This window comes from Lissotriton helveticus, chromosome 4_1 (assembly GCF_964261635.1).
Source record: "Lissotriton helveticus chromosome 4_1, aLisHel1.1, whole genome shotgun sequence".
Taxonomy (NCBI): domain Eukaryota; kingdom Metazoa; phylum Chordata; class Amphibia; order Caudata; family Salamandridae; genus Lissotriton; species Lissotriton helveticus.
Genome location: NC_136063.1, coordinates 655,457,197 through 655,484,181, shown reverse-complemented (window position 1 = coordinate 655,484,181; position 26,985 = coordinate 655,457,197). Strand labels below are relative to the sequence as shown.

The window sequence follows — 26,985 nt, the reverse complement described above, 5'->3', positions numbered from 1 at the left end:
CCTGTGGGGTTGTTTCTTATTTACATTGGCTATGGTCGGTCCCATGTTTTTTTTATAGAGATCCATGCTCTTTTTCATTTAATTACTACATATATCTTGACCGTCGTGAATTTTGACCAGTTGCTTCTCTTTGAGAGCTTTTGAAGGATTAGTACGCAGACTCTCCTCTAGGTGAGTACAGCTATACTACTTAATTCAAAAGTTAAGGAATCTGCAGCTAGGAGTCTCTATCAGACAAACATGTTACTTACCTTTGGTAATGTATTTTCTGGTAGAGACATAGTCTATCTTCACATTCCTTAACATGATCCCATCCTCCCGCTCTGCGAACGTTCTGTAGTGTAAGGGTTATACCCTTTTCAGTACAGGTTTTTTATATCCGTGATCGCTGTTTCACAAAGTGGTGTGATTCAATTGACCATTTGGTCTTCTTAAATTTTGACTTGGTATTGCCATACCCTTCATTTCCAGTTGCTTTGTCTCGCCATCGGGTCTTTCCTTATGGGCCTTGTCTTGATATTATCACGCCATTTATTTTCATTTTCTGTTTAAGTTTTTAAGAATTCATTTCTCTTTTTTGGCACCCTGTTTTCACAGCTAGTTTCTATAGTGGCTCCACGCTTTGGCATGGAAGGTTTCACAGAAGAAACTGACGGTTGAGCTGTTGCGTTTCTTAGTTTTCAGACTTTTTTATGGTGTTTGTAGGTTTTTCTACAGAAGTGTTCTCCTACTGGAGATCAGGTTTTGCTGCCTTCTATTGTCCCATGTGAGTGTGTTCACTGGGTCTTCTGCTTAAAATGTATGTCATTGTCTCCTTGTCCTTGTTACGCAGGCAGTGGTCAGAAGGCTTTTCTGATGGGGTCTCTCAACCGTGTGAATATAGTTGGTAGATCTTGGCTTATTGTCATAGTTTGTGTGTCAGTGTCTACCTACCCTTAGCATGAAGACTGGTGTCTGCTGGTTGTGGGTTTATTAACAGCTGAACCTTTGAAGACAAACATGCGTCACCTCTTCCATCAACCCATGCTAACTGTTTCCCGAAGCTTGTGCTGGAGTGAATTTCTCCATATTGTAAACAAAACACATTTAACGGAAAAGTACAAAAGTCTATGCAAAATAACACACATATAATAAATGCCAATTTTGTAGTGGGTAGTCATCCATAGGTGTTGGAAGCCTTCAAGTGAAGTAACATAATTTACTGACTTAAATTAGACTGACTCTGGGTGCCATATTAACAGAGATTTATATTCTAATATTGAAAGGCCTATTTTTTACGTAAATGTGTTATTTTGGCACACGTTTTTTATCTTTCACTGCAGATACTGTAACTTTCTAGAAGCCTTCTTTTAGATTAGTAAATAGGCATCTGTTTTGTATTATGAGGTTCTCACCTGGAGGAAAGGAGACAACAGGAAGGATGATTCGGGGGAAGAGCGGTCTGCACCGCCAAAGGTGGATGAAGTAACTTTTCAAGGACTCATTTCTGTGGCCTTTTGTGAAAACGTGAGAAACTGGGGAGTTTACCTACTCTCAGGAGTTTACTGAAAACCTATTCAATGTTGTGAAAAGAGAATGTGATACTCGTTTTGATTCATAATTCACTGTGTTGGTTAGTGTGTGTTCTTAGAGTAAGTCATCATATACTGGAGATCCTTCTCTGGGTTTCTTGAGATCATATCTCTCTTCATGAGAGCATACTTTTTGAGCCCATTCCCATTTACTAGATATCTGCTGATATGTGGAGAATACTTTCCACCTTAACAATTCTCTTTTATTTGAAATACAAAGGCTTCATGCTTATGCATATCTGATAGAGACTTCTAGCCGCAGATTCCTTCCCTTAGAATTATCCCCAGGTGTCAAACTGAATCGAGATAATTTTCGTGAGCAGTACCCTTGCACACCGGTAGGTGGCATTGATCAGCTCTGCCTGGCGCCATCAGCGTAATCCACCCCAGATGTTACATGCAAGGTGCCTATATAAGTCCCAGCATACTTACATCAATTCTTTTCTTTCCATGCCATGCGAGTCAGCACAGATCCGTAGAGAGCTAACACGTAAACCACTTTTTGACTGCATTTTTTGTATGTTTTGTCAAAGATTATATGAGAGTTCCTCTCCTGGTGTAAGAGGGATGTCCACTAGGAAGACCGGCTTTAAGCCTCGCAGAACCTGTCATCGACAGATATCGGTAACTGACCCACACCTTGTTTGCCTCTGGTGCCTCGAGTGAGACCAGAACGTGAAGACCTGCATTGACTGCCATGCCATGCACCCCAAGGCCTTGAGGGAGAAGTCCCTCTAGCTTCTTGCCACTCAACGAGAGACACCGTGACAGTCTCGTTCCAGGTCGAGAAGAAAGTCCCAGTATTGGCTGCAGAGTCCACGTTCTTCGTCGCACTGTAAGTCATTGGGCCACTCGGGTAAGTTCCACAGGAAGAAAATGAGTAAGAATTCGAAGAGGTCTTCAACTTTGCCTCATCCATTGGCTCATGAGATGAGGGAGCGTTAACATTCAAGGCCTGGCTTCGTGGTTGTGCCAGCACCTGGGTTGGCTCCTTGCTTCCCCAAGTTTCCAGGAGCCAGAGCAACCCCTGCTCAACATTGAGAGTTTTATGAGGCCTTGTGCCTCATATATGAGCTGCCTGTTTCCACTGGCATGCCTTTGGGCACTGTGGGTTTGAGAGGGGCCCCTACAGGTTCTATGCCAGCAGTCCAGTGCCAGTTGGGCCCCTTGGATCTCACTGACGGCGTTGTATTCATTCTGATCCCGACTCCAACACAGAGCCGATGGGGCGTTGTCCAACGCAAACTGGAGCCATGCCTTCCAGGCTGGAATCAAAGCCCTATTCCTATGGGCTAGGACTCTGGGAGGATTGGAGGGGTCAATGGATCCTGAAGTACACCAGCTCTTTGATCCCAAAATAGACTGGTATGAGGACTTGGCTGAGGCCAGTGGACTGGACACTTCCCCAGATACTGACTTGCTTTCTTCTCCTACCATGGTTATGGAGAAGGGAGTGTCACTTGCAATGGTGGTGAGAAGAGCACCCAAGGTCATGGATCTTAGCCTACCATCAATGGTGGTCAAGGCGAACATCTTGACAGATGTGCTTAAGCTGGGAGTGACCCCTTCAGGAGCACTTCTCCCATTTAATGAAGCCCGTACTGACATCCTGCTTGGGGCCTGGTCCAAGGCCAACACAGGGGCTCCTGTGTACAGGACGATTGCGCACCGCTACCGCCTTTCCCTGACCCCTCGCCACCCCACTTCCACCTTTAGCTCCTTTTGTGGCCATGGAAGGGAGCTTCCAACCGCATCTATACCCTCCAAGCCACTGTGGTGCACAAGCTTCTAAGCCTCTACGTGGCCAAAGACGCGATACCCATATGCCTCATAGGTCAGGTAGCCAGAAGTTGGGCCAGTCCAACCCCGGCCCCCTGGCACCCACAGTTTCCAAACCCTTATAGCACAGCTTTCCAAACTGTGTGGCGCGACACGTTACTGTGTCGTGACCCATACATAGGTGTGTCGCGCGATGTGATGCCATGACGTCTGCCGGCCGGCCGATATTAGGGGAATGCGACTCGAGCCCCCTCACTCACTGATTGCGACGTGCAAGGCGGAAGGCGGGCAGTTGCGGAGCGGAGCCTCGTGGTCAGGAGGTCGATCCCGGTATCCCGAGACTCAGTGGGTGTGGTGTTGCAGCGAGATTCGGATCCTACATGGGGGTATTGTCAGAGTCTCAGCGGCGATGTGCAGACCTATACAGCGAGAGGTCAGTATTGACACCCCCCCTCCGGGAGTGCTGCGGCGCTGCTCACGGCCCTGAGCGTGTGTCTTTGCTGGGACACAGTGATATCTGAGCCGCCTCTACCCTCCCATCCCATGTACTCATTCGGTTGGTACACACAGAGTTCAGGCCGGAGAATAATTAATGTGACTGAAGCTGAGTGATACTGTGACGGGTGTGGAAAACGAGAACAAATTATACCCAGTAATACAGTGTATCAACTATAACGCGAAAGCAGCTGGTCGGACAGACTTTTTCATGCCTCGGTTTCATCCTTGCTCGCTATTTCAGATGTTTTAAACCCTGATGGACTGCAGGGAATAAAAGATTGCCTAAAAGAGCCTGCGCTTTAGATGACATCTGCATAAGTATGATTGGGGGGAGGGAGAAAGGGGGGTCCTGAAGGAGTAATTCTAAGAAAGCAATTACGTTGATAAATAATGGTAGAAAACATCCTTTACGCTTTACCACGCAGCTTTTGCCAAACTTTTTTTGTTGAGCAAACTAGAGCCAAAGGTATCAGAGCGCTTTACATGAGCACCAGTTGTGTTACAGACGGACACTTGCATTTTTTTGTGTGTGGGGTGTGTGTGTGGTGTGTGTGTGGGGGGGTGTGGGGTGTGTGTGTGGGATGTGTGTGTGTGGGGTGTGTGTGTATGGGATATGTGTGTGTGTGGTGTGTGTGTGTGGATGTGTGTAGGGGGTGTGTGTGGGGGGTGTGTGGTCTGTGTGTGTGTGGGGTGTGTGTGTGTGTGGGTGTGTGTGTGTGTGGGGGGGGTGTGTGTGGGATGTGTGTGTGGAGAAGTTCAAAATGCTCATGCTTGCTCAAGTCCAAGTTCTGTCTGCCCTGGACCCGGTAGACTGGTAGCGATGGACTTGTAGGGCACATGTTTCCACATTTCTGGTCTGCCTGCCCTCAGGTTTTACCTGCGGCTCATGGTTGGCCACAAACACTTCAGTTTACCAAGCTCCCTTTCAATCAATTATTCAGTTGATGTGTAGAGCGCATCTTGTTACCCATGAGGGAATCCAGGTTCTAGCAGGGTCCAGTTGATTAGCCAAATAACCAGGTTTTCAGGGACTTTCTGAACTCTGGAAGAGATGGGGCAGTCCGTAGATGAAAGGGTAGCTCATTCCATGTCTTTGCTGCTAGGTAGGAGAAGGAGTGACCTCCACATCTTCTACGTCGTATGCGGGGAATGAGGTTAGAGAAAGGGACGTGGGGCGGAGGTGTCTGATGGAAGTTCAGGGGATGATTCAAGTAGGCGGGTCTGCAGTTGTGTAGGGCCTTGTATGCATGGGTCAGGACATAGAACTGGCATATTTTCTGTACAAGGAGCCAGTGGACTTCCCTGAGGGAAGGAGTGATGTGGATTCATCTAGGGAGATCCAGGATGAGTCTGGCTGTGACGTTCTTTATGGTCTGTAGTCATCAGAGGAGGTGAGATGCGATCCCTGTGTAGTGAGTGTTGCCGTAGTCCAGTCTGCTAGAGATAAATACCTGGGTGATGGTGTGTCTTGAGCTTTGAGGTAGCCATTTGACTATCTTATGAAGCCTGCAGAAGATGAAGAAGCTGGAGGAGGATATGGAGTTGACCTAAGTTGTCATGGTTAGCTAGTGCAGAATGATGCCTAGGTTCCTAGCGTGGTCAATGGGGGTAGGAGTAAGTCTGAGTTATTAGAGCTTGATTCGATGCATGAGGCCTTACCAATGCCCCTCGGGTTTTTACCAAGTTGATGGCCGTGGTGGCAGCTTTGAGCTTAACAGCACCCGTTACGTGTTCACCAAGGTGATGGTGGTGGTTGCAGTTCTTCTGCCGAGATCCGGGGTGCCTGTCTTCCCCTATCTCGAGGACTGGGCATTGAAGGCGGGTTTTCCCTAAGCTGTCATCTCCCACCTGCAGAACACAGCAGACCTCCTGCATTTGCTGGGGTTCACTATCAATGCGCCAAAGTCACACCTGAATCCCTCTCAGATGCTCTCTTTCATCTGAGCAGTACTAGACACTGTGCAGTTTTGGGCCTATCCTCCCAAATGGCAAGTCAAGGATATTCAGACTATGATACCAATGTTTCAGCCTCTATATTGGAGTTTGGTGAGACTGATTCTGAGGCTGCTGGGCCTCAAGGCCACCTGCATCCTGCTTGTGACATATGCCTGCTGGCATAAGGGAGCTCTGCAGTGGGACCTGGTGTTCCACTCGGCGCAGCATCAGGGAACTCTCTCCAATATGGTCTAGATCTCGGAGGGAACTGCAAAATATCAGCAGTGGCCAGATATCACAGTAGTGGGTCTGGCGGCTCAGTGGACTAATGTGTCTACTGCAGGGGCCTGTGTTTGACCTCATGGTCACAGTATCAAATCCCGGCAGGTCCACTCAGCCTTTCATCCATCTGAGGTCGATAAAATGAGTACCATTGAGTTGGGTAACAACAAACATCTGATAGTCAGTGCCAAGTTACCCATAGTGGTGAACATGCGCTTTATAAATACACATGTTATGTTATATTAGTGACATGTGCATCACTCCTGGGATGGGGTGCCCATCTGGGAAAGGAGATCGGAAGCCTCTGGTCTCTGGTGGAATCCGGACTCCACGTCAACCTTCTGGAGCTCCGGGCGATCCGGCTGCCATTGAAGCCTTTGAAAAACCGTGTTTCACGTTCTAGACTTACTCTGGAACTCCTGGTCAATGGCTCCTTTTTACCTGCTTGTAATTGTGATGGGGAGAGAAAATCATTTGTCAGTTATACATTACCAGTGCCCATGACACTAATGAACTATAGACTCCTTATCCAAAGTTTAGCATAGTTATTACAAAGCCAAGAAAGTTGGACATACAAACACCTTGTGACGAGAGTGTAAAGATACATGGGCACTAATACAAAACCAAATCTAAGAATGAGATTTCAGCTGTGCAACATGCACAGAATCACCAATTCAAGAATCAAAACACAAATAATTATAGAGATTACATCATGAGATTTTTTCATTGGCAGTTCATAAGTAAGAACCATTAATCTGTCCCTACACTACTTCTAGCATGATATTCCCACTTAGCATTTCCCCAGGCAAGTACCCTGAAAGGTGTCAGCACGTGAAGACTTCCTAAGAAGCGCACTCATGATCAATGGGTCAAGTAGCGTAAAGCTACAGAGCTCGTTCTAAGATGCTTTCCTCTCTTCGGGAAAGGCAGAAGTGTCCAGACTCTGTCCCTAACCCCAATACTAAAGTCCAAAATCACACCCTGAATACATCTCGAGACCACCTCATCCAATTAGGCCACTCTTATTAGGTAACCTTCCATGAGGTAATGGACATCCAGGCTCTTGTTCGATGACCTTGGTTCCCAGGCCCTTTTCAGACATGAATGACATCCTCCCACATTATCTGCTCCACTGGTTCAAAGGCATCCTCTCCTCCCTATATCTGTCCATCTCCTAGGACAAAGGTGTTATTCAAACTAATGAGGATAAATTATTGCACTTTCATCAGAAACGAGAAAGGATAGAAATTCCACAAGCACATAAATTCTAATTAGCAACCTTCAACTCAAGAGCGAACAGGGAGAAACAAAATTTAGGTCTACCAAGTTTCAATTAACATAAGAGCAGTGCACGCGCTTAAGAAACATGCATATATGAGGCATTAAAATACACACAATAAATGAGTCTTTGTAAAACACGTTCATTAATCATGAATACACTTCACACATATATGGTTTCATCTAAACACATACATTTACTACATTACTTCTTTGATTACATGAAGAAAATCTCCAACACTTCACTTACACTATTAATACAATTCACATTCTAACAACGTAATATTATTATGACAAGAAATTATATGTGGATGCGGACTATCTATGATTATAACGCACCCCTACAAATAAAGGAGCAAAGTTGTGCTATATCACCTTTCTACCCTACTTCAAGGGAAGGCTAGGGCAGGTGTTCATGGACAACACCACCGCCATGTGGTACTTTAACAAACAGGGCGGGCGGGATCGTAAACTCTTTGTCAAGAGCCCTGCTGCTCTGGACTTGGCTGAAACATCAGGGCATATCTCTGGTGGTTCAACATCTGGTGGGCTTTCTGAAAGTCAGGGTGGACTAACTCAGCTGAAGAAGCCCAGCGGATCACGAATGGCATCTCCATCTGGAGGTGGTGCAAGGTCTCTTTCAGCAGTGAGGAGAGCCTTGGTTAGATCTGTTTGCAACCATAGAGAACCCACAAAGTCAGCAGTTCTGCACGCTGGAGTTTCCAAGGTGGCTCTCATTCAGAGACGCTTTGCATCTTGAGTGAAGCTCTGGCCTCCTGTATGTCTTTCTGCCCACACCACTCTTGCACAGAGATCTCAAGAAGCTCAGGAACAACTGGGCCCAAGTCATCCTTGTGGCTCTGGACTGGGCTCGGAGAGGTTGGTATCCCAAGCTGTTGAGCATGTCTATTGGTCCTCCGATCAGGCTGTCTCTTTGGGAGGATGTCGGTTGCAGCTGCTGGAGAGAGTTCTCCACCCGAACCTGTCAATACTCAGCAACAGTTGACAGCTTTTGACCTTTTGCCCAGTCTGTGATGTTATTCTGGTAGCCAGATATCCCGCCACCAAAATGGTTTATGCCTGCCACAGGTGCAAGTTTGTATCATGGTATGCTGCAGAACAGATTTAACAACTTTCTGCTCACCTTTCTCAGGTTCTTCATTTTATTCTTTCCTTTGCCCGGCAGTGCTCTGCTTTGGGCACATCAAAGGGTTACCTTTCTGCTATATCCACCTTTCTGCGTTTGCTTGACTAGCCATCTATCTTTAAATCTCCTATTGTTCATAGGTTCTCGAAAGGTTTGCAACATATGTTTCTTCCTTCTCTTTTCATCATGCCTCAGTGGTGCTTAATCTAGTCCTGGCGTTCCTGATGTGCACTCCCTTTGAGCCTTTGCACAACTGTCCTCTCAGGCTCCTTACCATCAAGACGACCTTCCTTGTGGCAATAACATCTGCCCAGAGGCTCAGTGAGATTCAGATTTTGTCAAGCTCCATACTTGAACATCTACCCAGGCAAGCTTGTTCTTCCGACTAGAGCTTCCTTTCAGCCTCCAGTCATCACTCCCTTTCATATAGGCCAGTCCATCAGTCTGCCTACATTTTACTCTCCACCACATCCCTCTAAAGAAGAAGATCGACTTCACTAACTTGACCCAAAAAGAGTGTTTTCTTAACCATTGACCACAGGAAAGAATTCCAGGTGGACAAACAACTTTTCGGGGGGTATGTCTGAGCAAAGAAGTGGAATGCTGTGCAGAAACGGACCATCTTCCAATGGATTGTGCTCTGCATTAAAATCTGTTATGCATTGACCAAGAAGCAACCCCCCTAAGGGTTTGTGAGCTCATTCCACTGGAGTTGAGGCTGCGACCACTGCTTTAGCACGTGGAGTTAGTCCTAGAAATCTGCCAGGCAGCAACCGTGGGCCTCTCTGCAGATGTTCACTAAACACTACTGCCTGGACAGGCAGGTCCATAGGGATGTGCCTGGATACCTTCTCGGGTGATTACCTGTGCTACACAAATTCAGATTGATTGATTGATAGGCTCTTTGCCCATTCGGTTCTGCAGCACTTTTTCGTGTGAAATGGTTTTGCAAACCCATTTCCAGGGAAGTATTGCTTGGGTATCAATTTTAAGGTAAATTCCTTACCCACAGGTAGAGATTTCTATTAAATGAACAAATTAATTACCTCCGGTAACACCGTATCTGGTAGACCCTATCTAGCAACAGATTCCTTACCGACCCACCCATCATGCCTGCTTTGAGAACAAATTTCTAGGGATAGGGATGTTCCCCTTTCAGGAACCTAGTTTTACACCCCAGTGGTCAGAGTTCTCTGTGGCTCCACGGGCCTGCTGTGGAAAGTTGCAAAACGAAACTAACGTCAAAGCGCTAGGGTGGCGCCTATAGGCACCACACGTCACATTCGGCATGGACAAGACCATGCTCAGCCAATCAACACCACCTGCCAGCATGAAAAATGTCAGGATCCAGTCTGACGCCTGGGGATAGTTCTATGGTAGGGAAGCAGCAGCTAGATAAAGTCTCTACCAGATAAGACGTTACCAAAGGTAAGTAACTTACCCTTTATTTTCTTATCAGAACTCTTTATTGGGTTTCTGAACTGACACCCAGTCCATTCTTAATTTTATTTAGTTTAGGGAAATTCCTTTATGGAACATGCTTGCTGTGTTATTACTATTTTGACAATTTTTAATAATATTGTTTTATCTTTATTTAAAATACTGCCCAATGGATTATGTGAATCTGTAATGATGATGACTAAACATTATTATTACTGACTACATGAATGGATTTGAACTAAAATGTTAATAAAACCCTTTAACTCACACAAATTCTCTTTATTGACTATAAAATTGTCAAAAGAAGTACTGATACTGAAGGGTCAATGTTTATGATTGCTCCTTTTAAACTCTCTCCATCAGCGATCGAAGGTCCATACGACCAGTGGCAGGGTTTAATTAATAATTTCACCCAAAGAGTAAGATATACACAACATCACTCCGTCACTTGCATGTCACTTAAATGTTTCAGGATCTTTTGTTACTTAGAGGGCAGATTGGTATCTGTTTTTATGGGTTTCCCTGAGAATGGCCCGGAAGGGTATCAGGGTAAGAAAGGTTACCTTTACAATCAGTCTTTCTTGTTTAAAAGAGTGCCATCAACTGAATTGATTTGGTGTAAGGTAAGAAATAAGTACTGAATAATTTGAGAAGATAGTGGTGAGGACTTTTTTTTTTAATTGTTTATTCATTGCAAGAGGAAACAAAAGGGCACAATACTGAGATCACATTGGTTGTACATATATATATGGTTAACAATACAATTTAAATCGTTGTGTTTAAAGAAAGAAAAGAGAAAGAAGCAGGAGATTACAGAATAAGTATTCGCAAAGCTCTGGAACATAGCAAAAAGAAAAACTAACGTGCTGGTCGCACAGTAAAGTCATCGGTTTAATTAATAAATGTTCCCCATATTTTTTCCCTACCTTTCAGCGCTTTTGGGCCTCTTAGTTTAGCCAATGAAAGTTCCATAGTATGTATTTCATGCATTAGATACCACCATTCCATAACACTTGGAGGTTCTTTCGATATCCAGGTCCGCGCAATGACCAATCTGGCACATGCAAATATTATTGTTATTAAGTCGTTGAAGTTGCTACTGATATCTTGTATATCTAACAAAATTAAGTGTGCTGAGAGAGCGGGTGATATTATATGTTTTTTGTTAAGAACATCAGTTATTCCCAACCAAAAAGTTGAGAGTTTCGGGCAATGGTAGAGCATATGTTCTATGCCAGCGGCTTCCTTGTTACATTCTAAACATTTGGTCCGTTCATTAGAGATATTGCCAGAAGTCCAACTAGAAATTCTTTGCGGTGTATAATATATTTGAGTGATTGTCCTATAAAATTGTAACCTTAAATTTGAAGAATGAACCACCCGATTTAGTTGTTTAAGTGAGCCCGCGATCTGGCTAGAGTTAATATTAATTCCCAACCTATTAGCCCATTTGTCCGCCATTTTCCCACATTCACCCACTGGTCCTTTGTTTAAAAGAATGTAGATTTTACTAATAAGAGATTTGGTGTAGTTGGAGTAAATACATTGTAGGATATCTGATTGTTCTACTGTTTTAATTTTCATTTTATTAATCAAGAAATCTTGTATCTGCATATATTTAAAGTATGCGGTATCTTTTATTTTATAAAGTATTTTTAATGTGTGAAAGCTTAACAAGCCTTCCGGACTGTAAAGATCGCCTAAATTGTTGATACCCTGATCTATCCATTGGGCACAAGCACCGTCGGAAAAAACGTTTGGCATCCCAGGGTTCCCCCATATTGGCAATTCGGCATTAAAAAAATATATTTTATCCGTGTCCATAATTCGTTCCCAAATTCTTTTGATTGCCCTAGCGGTCTTGAATTTAACTTGCTTGTAATAGTTAGGATCATGTACCCGGAATAAGAACTGATGTCTTTGTGACCCTAGCATGAATTGATGGTAGAATAGAGGAGCTTCTTTGGACAAAAGACTTCGTATGCGTTGAATAAAGGTGGCAAAAAAATAAATTTTTAGATCTGGGAAATTTAGTCCCCCTTTTTCGATTGATAGTTTGAGTGCTATCATTGACCTACGGGCTTTTTTGTATCCCCAGATGTAGTTGCTGCAGATGCTTTCTATTTTCTTAATGTATGATTTGTTCAGTTGTAGCGGGATGGATCTAAATAGATAAAGTATTTTTGGTACTATCTTCATTTTGATTGTGTTGATACGTCCGATCAAGCTAAGTGGTATTTTATGCCAATTTTTAAGAGTGGAAGTGATATCTTTAAGTAAAGGGTCAAAGTTTAATGGAATAATTTTGTCAATATTAGAGGTAAGTTTCGCCCCTAAGTAAGCAGCATTAGAGCATAGGCCAATTATTGAATGTAAGAGTTGGTAATTTGCTATCACTTGAGTTTTATTAACATTTAGCCGATAGCCCGAGACATCACCAAAGTCGCTGGCTTCCTTAATTATGTTAGGAATAGCTTGTACCAGGTCGGTGGTATAAATGGCGATGTCATCGGCGAAGGCGGTAATTTTTAAACACTTGCCTTCGTGTTCTATTGGGGTAATATGCTCTTGAGCTGTTAGCGCATTTAAAAAGGGTTCTAGGGCAAGGGCAAATAGCAGGGGTGAAAGAGGGCACCCCTGTCTGCTGCCCCTATTTATTAGAAAGCTATCCGAGTTGTTTCCGAGATAGCTAACTATGGCTGTTGGAGTCTCATATAGATATTGTATCCAGCTCAGATATTGTCCCTGTATGCCAAATGTGTTATTACTATTTTGACAATTTTTAATAATATTGTTTTATCTTTATTTAAAATACTGCCCAATGGATTATGTGAATCTGTAATGATGATGACTAAACATTATTATTACTGACTACATGAATGGATTTGAACTAAAATGTTAATAAAACCCTTTAACTCACACAAATTCTCTTTATTGACTATAAAATTGTCAAAAGAAGTGCTGATACTGAAGGGTCAATGTTTATGATTGCTCCTTTTAAACTCTCTCCATCAGCGATCGAAGGTCCATACGACCAGTGGCAGGGTTTAATTAATAATTTCACACAAAGAGTAAGATATACACAACATCACTCCGTCACTTGCATGTCACTTAAATGTTTCAGTATCTTTTGTTACTTAGTGGGCAGATTGGTATCTGTTTTTATGGGTTTCCCTGAGAATGGCCCGGAAGGGTATCAGGGTAAGAAAGGTTACCTTTACAATCAGTCTTTCTTGTTTAAAAAGAGTGCCATCAACAGAATTGATTTGGTGTAAGGTAAGAAATAAGTACTGAATAATTTGAGAAGATAGTGGTGAGGACTTAAGACAACTCTGTAGCTTCTTATGCACTACATAACAGGCAATATGAGTTTGTTACATGTTTTCTTGCAGCTAGTTTTCATTAAATCTCTGGTCGCCACTGGAATAGGTTGCAGCAGGAACAACAAAACTTTAGACAAAGAATAGTGTTTATAGTCTAGAAGAGACAATTTATGTCTACAACGTGGCCACCAGACTCATTTGTAAGTCCTGTATATGCCAAGGACATTAACAAAAGAATTATAAAATGGGCTGGTAAGACAATGCTGGACTCCCAATCTGTCTATTTTATGTGCCCTCATTACCTGCAGAAAAATGTGCAGGCTGTTCTGACAAGTAGATCTGACTAGTTCCACACCATAGTAGTTTTTTTAAATACAAATGCCTACAAATACATATAAGAAGAAAAAATTAAATAATATGCTTAATTTGCTTATTTATTCTCCCCTATACTGACACCATCACTCTGTTACTCTAAGCTAACAACACACAAATGAATCTGATGACCATTTGTACTGACTTCGACCATTAGCATATTGAAAACTCTTGGCAAACTTATGTATACATTAGATTGCGGATAAAGTCTTGGGCTGGAGTAAAATACTGGTCACAAGGACTGCACCAAGAAGTACAAACAACGCATCTTATCAGCTCCAGTCGGTTTTTTTATCTCTTAAAAGGGCTTGTACTATCATGGTTGACCGATCAATCAATTTGCAATTACTAATTTGCCTATTGGCTATCCTAGTCTTACAAGGCCTCTCTAACTATAATGAAACTCCAGTCCCTCTGCACAGAGATATATGAGGTAAAGAAGCCTCTACAGAACATTATAAGGATATTGCCAGCCACTGGAGTTCCTTTTTAGGTCTTGCCTACGCACTGCATAGGCAAAATGACCTATTGCTATCGCTTGGGCTTTTCAGCCAAGCACGTGCACGCGTTTCATTGCCTTCAACGGCAACGCGTGCACGTGTGGAGATTCACTTGCGGGAGCGAGCGCCACCATATGGTAACAATTATCGCTCCCGCAAGTGAATTGCGTATCCCCCCTCCTCATCCCTGCTGCCGCGCGAGTTGGGGATCATTAAGCCAGCCGTACAGCAAATTTTTGAAATGCTTGCTGCTTATATAAATTATTTAAGTATGTACTGATGAGGAGTAAAAAACAGCTTTAGACGATTTTCTTAATATTTGTATTGGCTGTGCCTTTCAATTCTGGCCATACAGCTAAAAGAACCGGTCATTGACAACCCTTGGTGAGGCGGATCACAGCTTTTTTGGACTGGGCAAGTTTGGAATGGCTGCCGCTGGGTTGATTGTGCGCGAGTCTTGCTTACTGCTGTTTGGGCACAGTTCAGTTTGGCTGCGCGTGGAGTTGCTCTGGGGGGACCCTGGTTTGGATAGAGGCCTGCACAAAGGCACCTGCACCCCCTCTGCGGCCCCCCTCTGACCTGCACTTTAATTGACCAAGAGCTGCCATTAATTAGAAGTGTGCTGCCACGCAGCTAGCTCCTGGGGGATTTTGAGGTCTGAGCCGGGCTGTGACCCTCCCGCGGAATCAGAGACGCAGTGCATTCTTCACAGCTGCTACCTGCGAATAATCCTGGGACCTTGCTGTATGTTGCTGAGGCCTGTGTTTTACAGGCTCACGCTCCCACCAACACTCAGGGTCCACCAGAGTAATTAATAAAATAGTCCATCCGGTTTCCATGAATATTATTATTAGTAGTATGTTAAGCGCGTGATTATCCAAGGGTATCCTGGCGCTGGGTAAGCAGTCAAACAGATTATCTAGATTAATTACAATAAATGTGTTTTTATACGCCTTATGGAATTTTAACAAATTTGGTTCAGACCGTAGTTCAATGGGGAGCTTATTCCATGCTTGTGTTGTTTTAGCTACTGAGAAAGTGCCCCCCCATCAAGACTACAACTCGCAAAATGTAATCTGATAGCCTGTTAAATAAAAAAAAAACTCATTAGCTGGAGCGTTGCATCCTTGTTGGTATGGACTCCTCCAGCAACCATAATTTCTTTGAATTAACTAGTGCAAATTAGAGGAGCATTTGAGCCCGCTATGATGTCCTACCATTCCTTATTCCTGGCCCGCAACTTCCTCCCTTAACCTACGGTGCACTTTCTTGTTTCTGTATTTGTGTATTTTCAACAGCTGTCAGGTGGCCTCAGGTCATGTGTGACACTTTCTGCCATCATGCCTGTTTACTCAACATGAAGTACTGTGTAGCTTATGGTTTCTCGTTAAACACATTACGTACAGCTTTAAAAAATCCAAGCCAGCACAGTGTTAGTGGCTAGGAAGCCAGGACTAGTTGAAAAAACCACGCGACCAAGATGCCACTAGGAAGCTAACATGTTTACAATGTCTCAAGTGGTCCTGGATAAAGAGACACCTTTATGCTTTACACATCTGGGTCAATAGTAAACCTGAAGTGCTATTTCACATAAGGATGTATTCCTTTGTGAACTGGCCCCATAATCATTAAACTAACTCTAAATTAATGTTTACGTTTTTGCAACTCCCTGTTTTTTAATGATCGCTCTTTTGGCACACATGAAAAACATTCTTACGTCTCACCTTCACAGCGATTGCACTGACCTTGCAAAATCTTTTGTATTAAAAACAATAATAATCTTAACAAGCATTGGCATAGCCAATAGATCGCTCTTTTAAGACCTTATAAGTATTTAGTTTTGCAGCACAATATCCTTGGTGCAACAACATCAGCCATTGCATGGCTAAACCTTGAACCTTATAAGTGTGCAGACAGTAATTTTTTCAAACGATAATAAAAGATAATATATTTCTTTTGAAGAAATGTATTAAAAGTCTCCTTGATTATGTCATCACCGGCATAACTCAAATGATACATTATGTAATAAAAACATTTAACTTTTATTTCTCAATACTGAGAAGGTGTTGTTCCGAAACTGATGTGTCAGCGTGTTGGTATTCTCAAATCTACGACTGGCATTGCCTACACAGAATGGTTACTGGGACGATGGGTGCTTTTATAGGTGCCTCCATAGTGCCCCTCTCTTAGGCTATTTTCTATACCCCTTTAACCCTGTTTTACGACCTCTCTGTACGTAGGAGCACAACCTGGCAGAAGAATTGAGTGTTGAATCACTTCAACTCTAACTCCTGTTGCGTAACTTCCTGCTCTCTTAGAGTACTACCCCACCCTTGACCGGACCTTCCAGCACTGGCATGTTGAAGTACATCAGTAAATAGCCTGTTAATCAACTGCTCCTGAAAATACTTTTGTTGAACTCTTCTTTACATCAGACCCATTCATTTATGTCTGGTTTGCATGTAACATTTTTTATTTTGTTTAATGTCCCTTTCTTTTCCCTCTGCTGTGCTAACCCCAGATTCCAGTGACAGGTAAGTTGTGGGATGTTCTGTGGCCTCCTAATTATGAATAGGGCTCCCAGTTTTATGGTATTTTTTTTGTTACCATTTCCGTCTCTATTTATCAATATTTATTTTTTGCTAATTTCATCTGTATTTAGCCATTTTTTTTCGTTTCGTGGAAAAGTTAAGCTGAAATTAGTATATTTCCACATTTATTTAACCAATAAATATGCACTCATACTTGAATGTCTGCAAGGGTTCAGTTTTGGGAACACCCGCAGAAGATAAGTCAGTACACCTATATGAAAATATGCAAATTTCACTATCAACTTTGTGTATATCTACTACTGCTAAAGTCTCTTTACTAAAATTCCCTTTTTTTTTTACCCCCTTATCTATCATTCCACACATCTATTGGCCTGACAGTCATGGTAGACAGTATTTAGAAATACTCGAAAAGCAACCCAATTTCGTTTTTATCCACATTTAAAAATAAATACAGACAAGAAAATGAATGTTTTCTGTCTGTATTTATCTGAAAAATCAGTAAAAACGGAAAACAGGGAGCCTTAATTATGAAATACTTCATTTAGCCAGCACCATTGAACTAACACTGGGTATTAGCTGTTGTGGCTACACAGATATAGTCCATGGGTTTCAGGCCTGAGCCCTTGTGGTCATGCGCAGAGCTCCCCTCCTTCGACCCTCACAGACAGGCACATACTGGATACTTAGCTGGTCCCCAGTCTTTTAGTCTGGCAGTTGCCCTGCGTAGACTGGCGCAGACGGTCATTCGCTTTCACTGCACCGAGATACCGGTGGCATCCTCTACATTTATCACGTGTTCGCTCCCACTCCTCTAACAATCTCACTCGTAAATGGTGGCAAAACAATATGCGCTTTCAAGTTCTTTCTCTCCCATTCTTTCTCGGTTCTCCCTGTGCCAGCCGCCCTTTTACTCTCTCTTGCCTTCTGTCTTTCTCTCTCTCTTTCTCTCCCCGTCTCTCTTTTTCTCTCTCCCCCTGTCTGAAACACTCTCTCTCTTTTTCCTCTATGACTCTCCCACTCTTAAATAGTTTCCTTTACGTGTTTACATGTCATTTACATTCACATCTGGTTCGTCGATTGTATACCGAATGTGTAAAAACATAGCAGCACTTTGCTGCTTTTTTCAAACCACCAATTACTTTGAAGCTAGCAAAATGTTCTTCTAGATATAGATCAAATTATACAGAAAAGAACACAATGTTGTGAGAGAGAGCAAGTCTTGTACAGAATGTGTCCCCATGCCCCTCCAAAGCTCGAGTGTCTGAGCACAGTACAGTAAACAATGTTTAGGTGTATTCTGATTTTCTGAACCTCAAAGAAAGATTACTAAGATTACAGGAACACTAAAAAAAGAACACCTGCAATTTCCACTTTTGTGTACAGAAAAAAACTACGCTTTGGACCTATTCCAAGCAATAGCTTAGACTGGAAGAAACCGACAAAAAAAGCAAGTGATGACCCTTAGCCTATAAAATATTCTTTTGTGCTGCTGTACAGAAAAGTCCTAACAGTTCCCTTTCTACACAGGTAGTGGCTGGTTTGTTGAAAAAGTGGAAATCACAGATTTGTCCGCAAGTGAAATGCATACCTTCTCCTGCAACAGGTTAGTGCGCTATTTCGTCAGATTACCCCTAAGCATTACCTCTCGGCTTGCTGCCTTGTGTGGTTTCTTGGCACTATGCTTTACTGATAGCTTCCGCTGGTCCATTTTTGCAGAATTGTTTTTTGAATCATGAACCTATCCGTAAACTTTACATGAATTAATGTGGCGGTAATAGCGTTGCTACCATTGTTGACCACCATATTTACATCACGAGTGTTAGTTAAGGGGGATATCGTGCAATAACAATGTTAGTGCTGGTCATATCCACCTTCTCACTCCAGCAGCATTTAGCTGGTAGAAATATTTGTACAGTATTACCATCACACTTTGCAGTAGTTTTCACCATGTTTGTAGTGTTGACGAGGGTAACAATGTTCTCTTGTGCTGTTATGGAACCATTTTTTTCCGGTGACAAAATCGTTAGTGAAGTGTTTATTTGGTTAGTTATCAAGTTCCGTTTTAAGTAAACTACATGGCTTGGTATCAACAGAATGATTCTATGCGGGATGTTCAATTTACATAGAAAAGAGCAAATCTCGACTACTGTGTGCCACTTTATTACCTGAGGTGTAAAGAACCATTTTTGATACATATTTAAGAGAATGGACATTTTTGGAGTGAACCCCCTCCAGCACATTTTTCTTTGGTTTGATTTTTGCTGGCATTTGTATTCTGAACACTGTGAGATTGAGATTCAGTTTCCCAGTTTGTGCCCTCTAGCCCTAAAATATGACACAAAATTGGCTATCCCAAATTGGGTTATTTAACTTCTAAGTACCACCACATTAATTTAGCATAGGAAATAGGCTTATAGCATTAAGGTTAAATGTCTCAGGTAGATTTCAGTGTACACTTACATTTTCTACTGTGTGACAAGAAAATCATGGCTTTAAAACTACAACAGTGCCGTGATTGGTTGCAGCATGTCCCCGCCCAGGAAACCGTGACCCATGCACTACATTAGGCATTTCTTGTTTCAAATTGCATTGTCATCTTTATTGCTGATTGTATGATGTTTCCCGTTCTCACGTGCCATGCTTTTGCCAGTCATTTGTTGGCATTGGGCAGCCCCTGCTCATGTCCTCTAGGTGGAGCGGGGCAAGAGGTGTGTTGGACCAGCTCCCCAGGAGTGTCTTACTCCACCAGGCTCTGCCTTTGTATATTTCTCGCTATCATTCTGCAGGAACACAGTGGCTTATAAGTAATGCCTGTCCCCCTCATGGCAGGTTGTCACACATCTACCAGGTTGGACTGCCAAGCAGCACTTATATGTAGGAAAAGCTTTCACTAGTAGGATGTCTAAGCAGATATTAAAAAGACGATTTTCCTGTGGTCAAAGACGAGGAGGAGGAAATCAGCTCCTCACCATGGCACGCTTTACCTCAGAGATATTGATGCAACTCTGGTGGATCTCCCATGAGCTTCCTCCCAAGTGTAGATGTAAGGAGAAGGTCCTTTGTGATGACTGTAGGATCAGTGGTAGCGCTCGAACAAACGATGTAATGCAGTCAAACTTAGGTGCTTCCCTGCTCTTAACCGCTTCTACCAGTACAGAACTAAACATTTTTTCTCAGATTCTAAGTCCCTTAGATTCGGTGGTTGAAGTTTTAAAGGGAACATTACTACAATATCACAGTGACCATGACACTCTGATGAAGTCCAGGAAATTGCAGCTGGCCCAGCAGATGTATGGAGGTTCTGACCCGGGCCCGTGATATGCTGTACTTACCGGATCGTGTAAATGCTAATGTTTATAGTTTTTATAGCTAGTGTGAGGGTCCAGTTTGACCTCATTTCCATCTTCTTCCATCATACAAACCTTGGTGCTGTAGTGAAGGAGTCGAAGAAAGTCGACAACACCAAAACAGCCTATTTTTGAACTCACTCATCAGCTATAATGAAGCGGGTTTCCAGCGGTCCCCATGGTCAACACCATACTGTTTAGTATGAGCTGTAATCATTCATGGCTTCACAGAAAAAATAATTGGTTTGACCCAGTGGAGAAGAGAATGGGAGAATGGGAGAAGTGTTTAAGCATTCTTTCATCTATACTAATTCCTAAATATATGTTGTTCAGATGTGTCTAGTTCCTCTGTGACTGCCTACAGTTTGGTGATGCTTCCTCTAAATTGCAGGGGACGATTGCACTGATGGGTGGATTTTTGGCCTTTTTTTATTATTTGTTTCTTCTCCAGATCTGATAGGCTTTTGCTTTCTGTCAAGTGGCACCTGTGGATCACAAAATGGAAGCTGGGAAGGGGTAAATGTCATTCAGCAAGCATCTTCCTTTTCTGTTCAGAGGAGTCTTCGCCATAATCCTAACAGCAGCCCCCAAAGGTGTGACTATGTGACCGAGGATTGGGTGGTGGGTCAATTTCAGTAGTTTTACACAGGGTTAATGACATTCATCTAAGTTGCTTGTGTCCTCCTTATCATGAGAAGTATATGTTTTATTGAGGATTATGAAACACACAAAAGGTGATGGGAGGAGTGTTTGCACTTTGTCTAACCATTGCCAATTTCTTGGGGTGGCATTCCAACCTATCGTTCTTTTGCCCATAAGGCTACTTCAGTTTGGACCCAGTCGATTGCAAATCAGCCATGACCCTGCTTTTATCAGACTTTATAGCCCAGGTTCCAATTTGCATCCACGCTTTTTTGGTGGTTGTCCTATCCTCATAGTCAGGAATCCCATCATGCCTGTGTTACATCCTGTGCAGCATCTTGGTGTTTACTTCATTCTTCCCAGTTTCCAAAGACACTTGGTGATCATAGACCAATTATGAACTTTTAGAGAGTAAGCTGCTATATGAGGCATATCCCATTCTAAGTGCTTACTCTTAAGATGGTAATTCTGCTGTCTCCAGGGCATTTCATGGTCATTATCAACTTGTGCGGTGCCTGTTCTCACATTTAGATCCACCAGTACATCGATCACCTTCTGAGCATTCCTCTGAGGGTGTGCTGCTAGAAGCAAGTGAGTGCTGCCATTTGACCTGTCAACAGCTACCTGTTTGTGTCTTCACTAAAGTACTGGCTTCAAAGGTGGCTTCTCTTCAACTGCAGGGGAAGTGGGTGCTACCTTATCTGGTTGATTTGCAATTTTCTGCACATATTTTCTAAGATGGAGTCCAACACCATGAGGGTCTGTTGTTGCTCAGAGCAGCTCAGCTTCCTGCTGAATTGAGAAACGTCTCGCCTTTTGCCAGCTCAAGAGAGTCTTTTCTTGAAAGCTTTGTTCAGGCAGACTTAGGAACTGTGTTTCATTAATGTGTAAGCGTATGTGTCTCTGGTTGAATCTGAGCATCCTTTTGTCGAATCTGTTTGCCTCAAACTATGCATGTTAAACAACAAAGGGGGGGGGTATGCCCAAATATGCAGGGATCAAGGGTCGGGGCTTCATGGAGGTAAGCAGTAGTACATACCAGGCACAGCTGCAATGCCCCTTGCACCAAGGTATACATTAGTAATAAGTGCCCCCAAAGCCACCTTTTTACCACTCAAATATCGACTTCAAATACATTTTGAAATTCTGACTTTTGTTTCTACTAACATCAGCTCATGAGTTCGTAAAATACACATTTGGTTCCAATGCACCCACTCAATTTTTTGTATACACATATTAATGTAACCAAGCAAAAGCTTATCATTTAGTAGGGAAAGCTGCACACAGGAGAGCTAGTTAGAGGCAGCTGGAGTCATTGCTGATGAGCTACTCTTTGGGGAAACCTGGTCCACACATTCTAGCTGCATTTCGGATTTTCTACTGCATGGGCTTCTAAAGGGGTGTGAACCCTCCTCCATAAGGGTTCAGGGTGTAGCAGATCAGGGCTTCCAGGACGCCTGGGGGTGGTGGCAGAGGTGATGCCTTTGACAGCCACATTGCTTTCCTGTTTCCATAATTGGAGACCGATCATTCATTTAGGTCTCTCTTTAAGAGACCTTCTTGTGTTTTTACTGAGTCATTAGGGTCCTCCATCTGAACCTTTGGCTTTTGCACCTCTTCGCTGGCTTTTGCTGAATGAAGCTTAACACTTGCCTACCAGCTGGAACTGGTTCCTCCATACCTGTTTTTTTTCTTCTGTTTCGTTTGTCTATTTTATTTACTCGATTAGGAACCTGTAGGGTTTGGCCACGTAATCCCTGTTTCTAACTCATGGAGCCACTAGTGGTGATAAAGAGCTTACAATAGCCACCTTGACCTGGTGAATTCAGCTAACTATCACTCACGCCTTTCGTAATTCAGATTACCTGGCTGGGGTTTATGGGCTTTCAACTAAAGGCAGAGTGGCCTCCTTGGCAGAAGCATGTTGGGCGACCTTGCACAGGTTTGTCTGGTTTCCACGTAGGCCTTGTTCCACGCTTTTGATTCTAATTACCAGCTGGGTGTTCAGCGGTCTTTTGTTGCTGGTGTCTTGCAGACTTTTCACTTGTAGGTTGTCCTGCTGTTATGAATTGGTACATTTTCATAGGTATTTTTAAGTGCTTGTAACTGGGTTACATGCTTGGTACATCCTCACAAATGTATTGATCGGTAAGACAAAGAAGGACATTGTGGTACTGTCCCAATCATCATTATCAGTAATCTTAATTACACCAAGACACAATGGTACCAATCATAGTTTTATTTACAGACTCTCCTTCCTTTTCTGGCCTCTTTTGTTGACATTTCCACCAGGACTACTGGGTATGGTATCTTACAGGCAGGGCCTTTGGGTGGTGAGGTGTTTGGGTAAAGTGACAGGGTGTAGGAAATCAACCTTTTCTACATGACTACCCCTGATGTTTTGCCTGTATTAGGACTTTGTATACTGTGAGTCTGTGACACAGTCATTCAGTGCCACAATGTGTGTGCACTGTCTCTATATCCATACTGTACAATTAGTTCCACCGAATTTTTTCCTTTAACTCACTAGTATGGCCATTGTGAGATAACTCAAATAATCAAATAATACACCTGTTTCATGGAAGTTACATAATATATGTGGATTGCAGTGTATATTTACATCACCCACGTATATGACAAACATGTATAGTTCCACAGAGCACCATTTTTCTTTGGCTGGGTCAGTGCTTAATTTGAGCCAGTGGTTTCCAGGACTTGGGACTGGCACTTAGTTGTCAACACCAGCACTTCTAACAGTCTGCCACATGGTGACATGGTTTGACTAATTTAGAGATAAGCAGAACAACAGTTTTATTTAAATTCACCATATATGCGAATGACTAATACCTGCCTCCCAAGCCTTTCTTATAACTTGGAATAGTCTGGATTGTTACACTTGTAGGAGTGTGATGGTTAGTAGTTGACTTGGTACAGTATTGGCACCAGTAGCAGGAGCATTGGATAGTACTAAGTGCAGGTGCCCCCTGACGAGGTCCCTGGCACCTACTTATTAATATATAGAGTAAGCACTGGCTTGGCCTTAAGTATAAGGTTGTGAATTGTCACATTAGAAGGAAAAGGGCCTTTGCCATATAGAAAAACCCTCTTTTATATATTAGCTAAAGTGTGCCTCGTAAGATGTTCTGGTACAATGTTTAATATAACAAAGTGGGCATGCTGCTGTTAGATAAAGAATGCCCCTACAGTGAACAACTACAAAAAAGATGTTTGTCAGTCTGTAGGTAAGGCTAGATATTCTATGGGCAAGCCTCACTAAGAGCACTTTGCCGTGAAAAAAAGGGCCCGATAGGACCTTTGGCAAATGTACTCGGCACAGGGGAGCCCCGCCGGCTATGACTTTGCCATCCGGTGGGTTTTCAGAACCAAAATTTATGAATAAAACCGCTTGATTACATTGTGTCCTGGCAAAAAGCTTGCCACAGCTCAAAGCTGTTTTGGGCTTAGTTTTATAAATCTAAATTGCTGGTGAATGTAGATTTATAATAATGTAAGTGGAAAAGTAACTTTGTAAGAGTGTACTTTGTACTGCCTGGGAATACAGCTGATTTAGAAATGTAATTATAAAAAAGAGGGTATAGGAAAAACACCCTGGTGCTTATTTCCCCAGAGACATAAATACACATCGATGTCAGATGTAATGAAGACATACTAATTGAATTTGTGGGGGATGCTATGAATACAAATTCTTTAAGTCCATTGACATTCTTATGATTCCAAAATATTTCAGTCCTTAATTATTTTCACAACTCTAATGGCTTCTTGACTTTTTTTTGGACTTATTTGTATTCATTAAAAGTTGCTATTTCAGGTTCTTCACAAAAATAGTATATACGTGTACAGCCAACACTCATTTTGCAGTTATTCGCTTCCTCTGGGCTTTCGAAAACATATTTACTTGTGCTGTTATTTGTTATTGTTTTCATAATCAGCATTCATCTCTCTTGAGGTATCTTCTGGCTTATCAATTCATAAGCTCTCATTTTTTGTATTAGAGTTTCATGTCTTTTTCTGTTACATACGGAATTCTCCCTCATAGATTTATATGCCTAATGGTTTCAGGCTGCCATAGTTTGAACTTCGAGAATACACCACTAAACTTATAATTTATTTAGTCAAGGAAGATTCATTGTATCCCACCTCCCCTCACCACCTTTGTATGTTTATTTTGCAATGCAGGCTAGTTTAAGTTATCGGCTGCTCTGGGAGTGAGTACCAGTGATTGGCTCTCTTCTCGTCTCAACTGGGCTTCATCTGAATATTGTATGATCCCCAGTTCTAGGTACCACCTTCCTCAAGTGAAGATCTGTTCATTGTTTAATTCAACACATCTGAATTGGCACATTGCCCTTATTAGGTCTGTTCTCTGGTTGTTGTTTTAAAACCACATTTGCCAACATCTTCAATGTTTAGGTTGAGGTGGTTGGTTTCGGGACAGTTTCTTTGCTTCTTATTCCTTTTCATTGGCCGAGTTTCATGCTTCCTTTGGAGCATCGAAGAAATAGGATTTATTGCCAGACATTATTCGGAAGCAATCTGAGAAGAGAAACTCTGCCCCTCTCAGTCTTTCTTACAGTGCTTAGCCGCCATGAATGCAGCTAGCTATTGGTGCACAGCTAATGGTGTAGTCTGACTACAGCAACACATTTGAATTATCAACCTTGTAGTTAGTGACGTCCTGAAACATTTGTGGTAGATAATTCATAATATTACTGGTCCCATAGGGGGTTGTACCAGAACCAAAAGTGCTTTCTTATCCACATAGAAGTTGGAAAGTGTAGTATACTGGTATTTAGTGTATTGCACCTTTACTGCTTCTCTGCCTTGCTGCTCAGCCAGTGTGGATGTTCTGTGGAATGTTGGTATGTGTGGTGAGGTAATAGAATGCTGGTATGCCTGTGTGTGGAGTGTCAGTTGAAAGGATGGGCTGAGCTGCAAGGAAGCTGCTTCTGGTGGGGCTCACTCTATGATTCTTTATCCTGTACTACCTAATGCTTGATACTTACCTACAACTAAGTATGGTATCAATAAAGCATTCATCTTATACTACACCTCAGTTACATTGGACTTATTACGGAAAGATCTTGGGATCCACCGTTTTTCTCAGCCATTTCTCTAGGTATGAAGTCATTTATGCTGCTTTTGCTTTTTCAAGAAATTGCCTAAACCACACTTACTGAAAGTAAAGACGACTTTTGGGGTCAGAGGACTATTTATTATGACCAGACCCTGGCATCATTATTTCATGCCACTTTTTTATAATTTTTCTTTACATTTCTACTACACATTAAATAGCAAAAAGACAAAACACACTGTACACTCTGATATTTACACTATTGTTCATACTACATAGCATGTAAAGTTACAAACTAACATAAATCATCCTACACAGAATCGTTACAAAAACACATTACATACAAAGAAATCAATGGATGAACAAACTCAATAGAACGAGGAATATAAGCCAACAAATGGTAAATGTTTGAAAAAATGATGTAGGCTAACTGATCCTAGTGTCTCTTTCAAGCCAACACTCTATTCCTCCAGATGTGCCGACGCATTTCGAGGCCAGGCATCAAGTTCCTGAACTCTCATCAGGGCCTTTTCTTTTGTGTCTGTAAGATGTAAAGAAAACGTACGTTTTGTTTACATACTTCAGTATACTTCTCCATAGTATAGTTGCACTCAAGAACCATTTGAAATGGCGCCACATACCAGACTCGAATTCGAGGGGAAGAAGGCTCGTAGGTCTTGTGGGGTAATAACCGGTTGTGCTATAAACATCACCTGTCACTGGTGTCCCTTCAATGTGTTTATCAAGCAATCTAATACAAACAAGAAAAGTTGGATGGGCGTTGGAAAGCTCCGGGCAACGTGAATTTAATAGCTCAAGTGTGTAGTGCTGGGGCAATACTTGGACATACCTTACTCGTCGTGGTGGTTAGCCCAAGGTGTGTTAAAGGCAGGCGTCAAGGTTTAAGCCGCTGTATCATCTAAACAGATGAAATAAAAAACGTTGTGTCTCTTGTGCAAAACGGTGTGCCACGCATTAAGTGAATATTAGCCCAGCAAATGCCTACCTGACTCTGGTGTCCGTGTATCTCATACTACTGTTCTTGGGACGCCTTTGTTCCTAGTTAACAAAGAAACAAGCTTTTAGAAGTGAGTCTGCCTACGCATAGCATATTTTGTGTGCAGATGAGCTAAAACGTTCGTTTTACCTTCACTCCACAAGCGTGATCCGAAACGCCACTTCGATCTCAATGTGAGTGACAAGCGGCCATTATGGCTCACTATTTAC

General features: G+C 42.5%; 1 protein-coding gene across 1 annotated transcript in view; it reads left to right on the top strand.

Annotated features, from left to right (window-relative positions):
* The window catches only part of LOC144827279 (lipoxygenase homology domain-containing protein 1-like), a 453,506-nt gene that overhangs the window by 394,637 nt on the left and 31,884 nt on the right, over positions 1 to 26,985 (top strand). Inside the window, exon 11 of the mRNA XM_078685654.1 lies at positions 18,205 to 18,280. Coding sequence (XP_078541780.1) covers positions 18,205 to 18,280 — 76 coding nt within the window. The remainder of the gene's footprint in view (positions 1 to 18,204; positions 18,281 to 26,985) is intronic.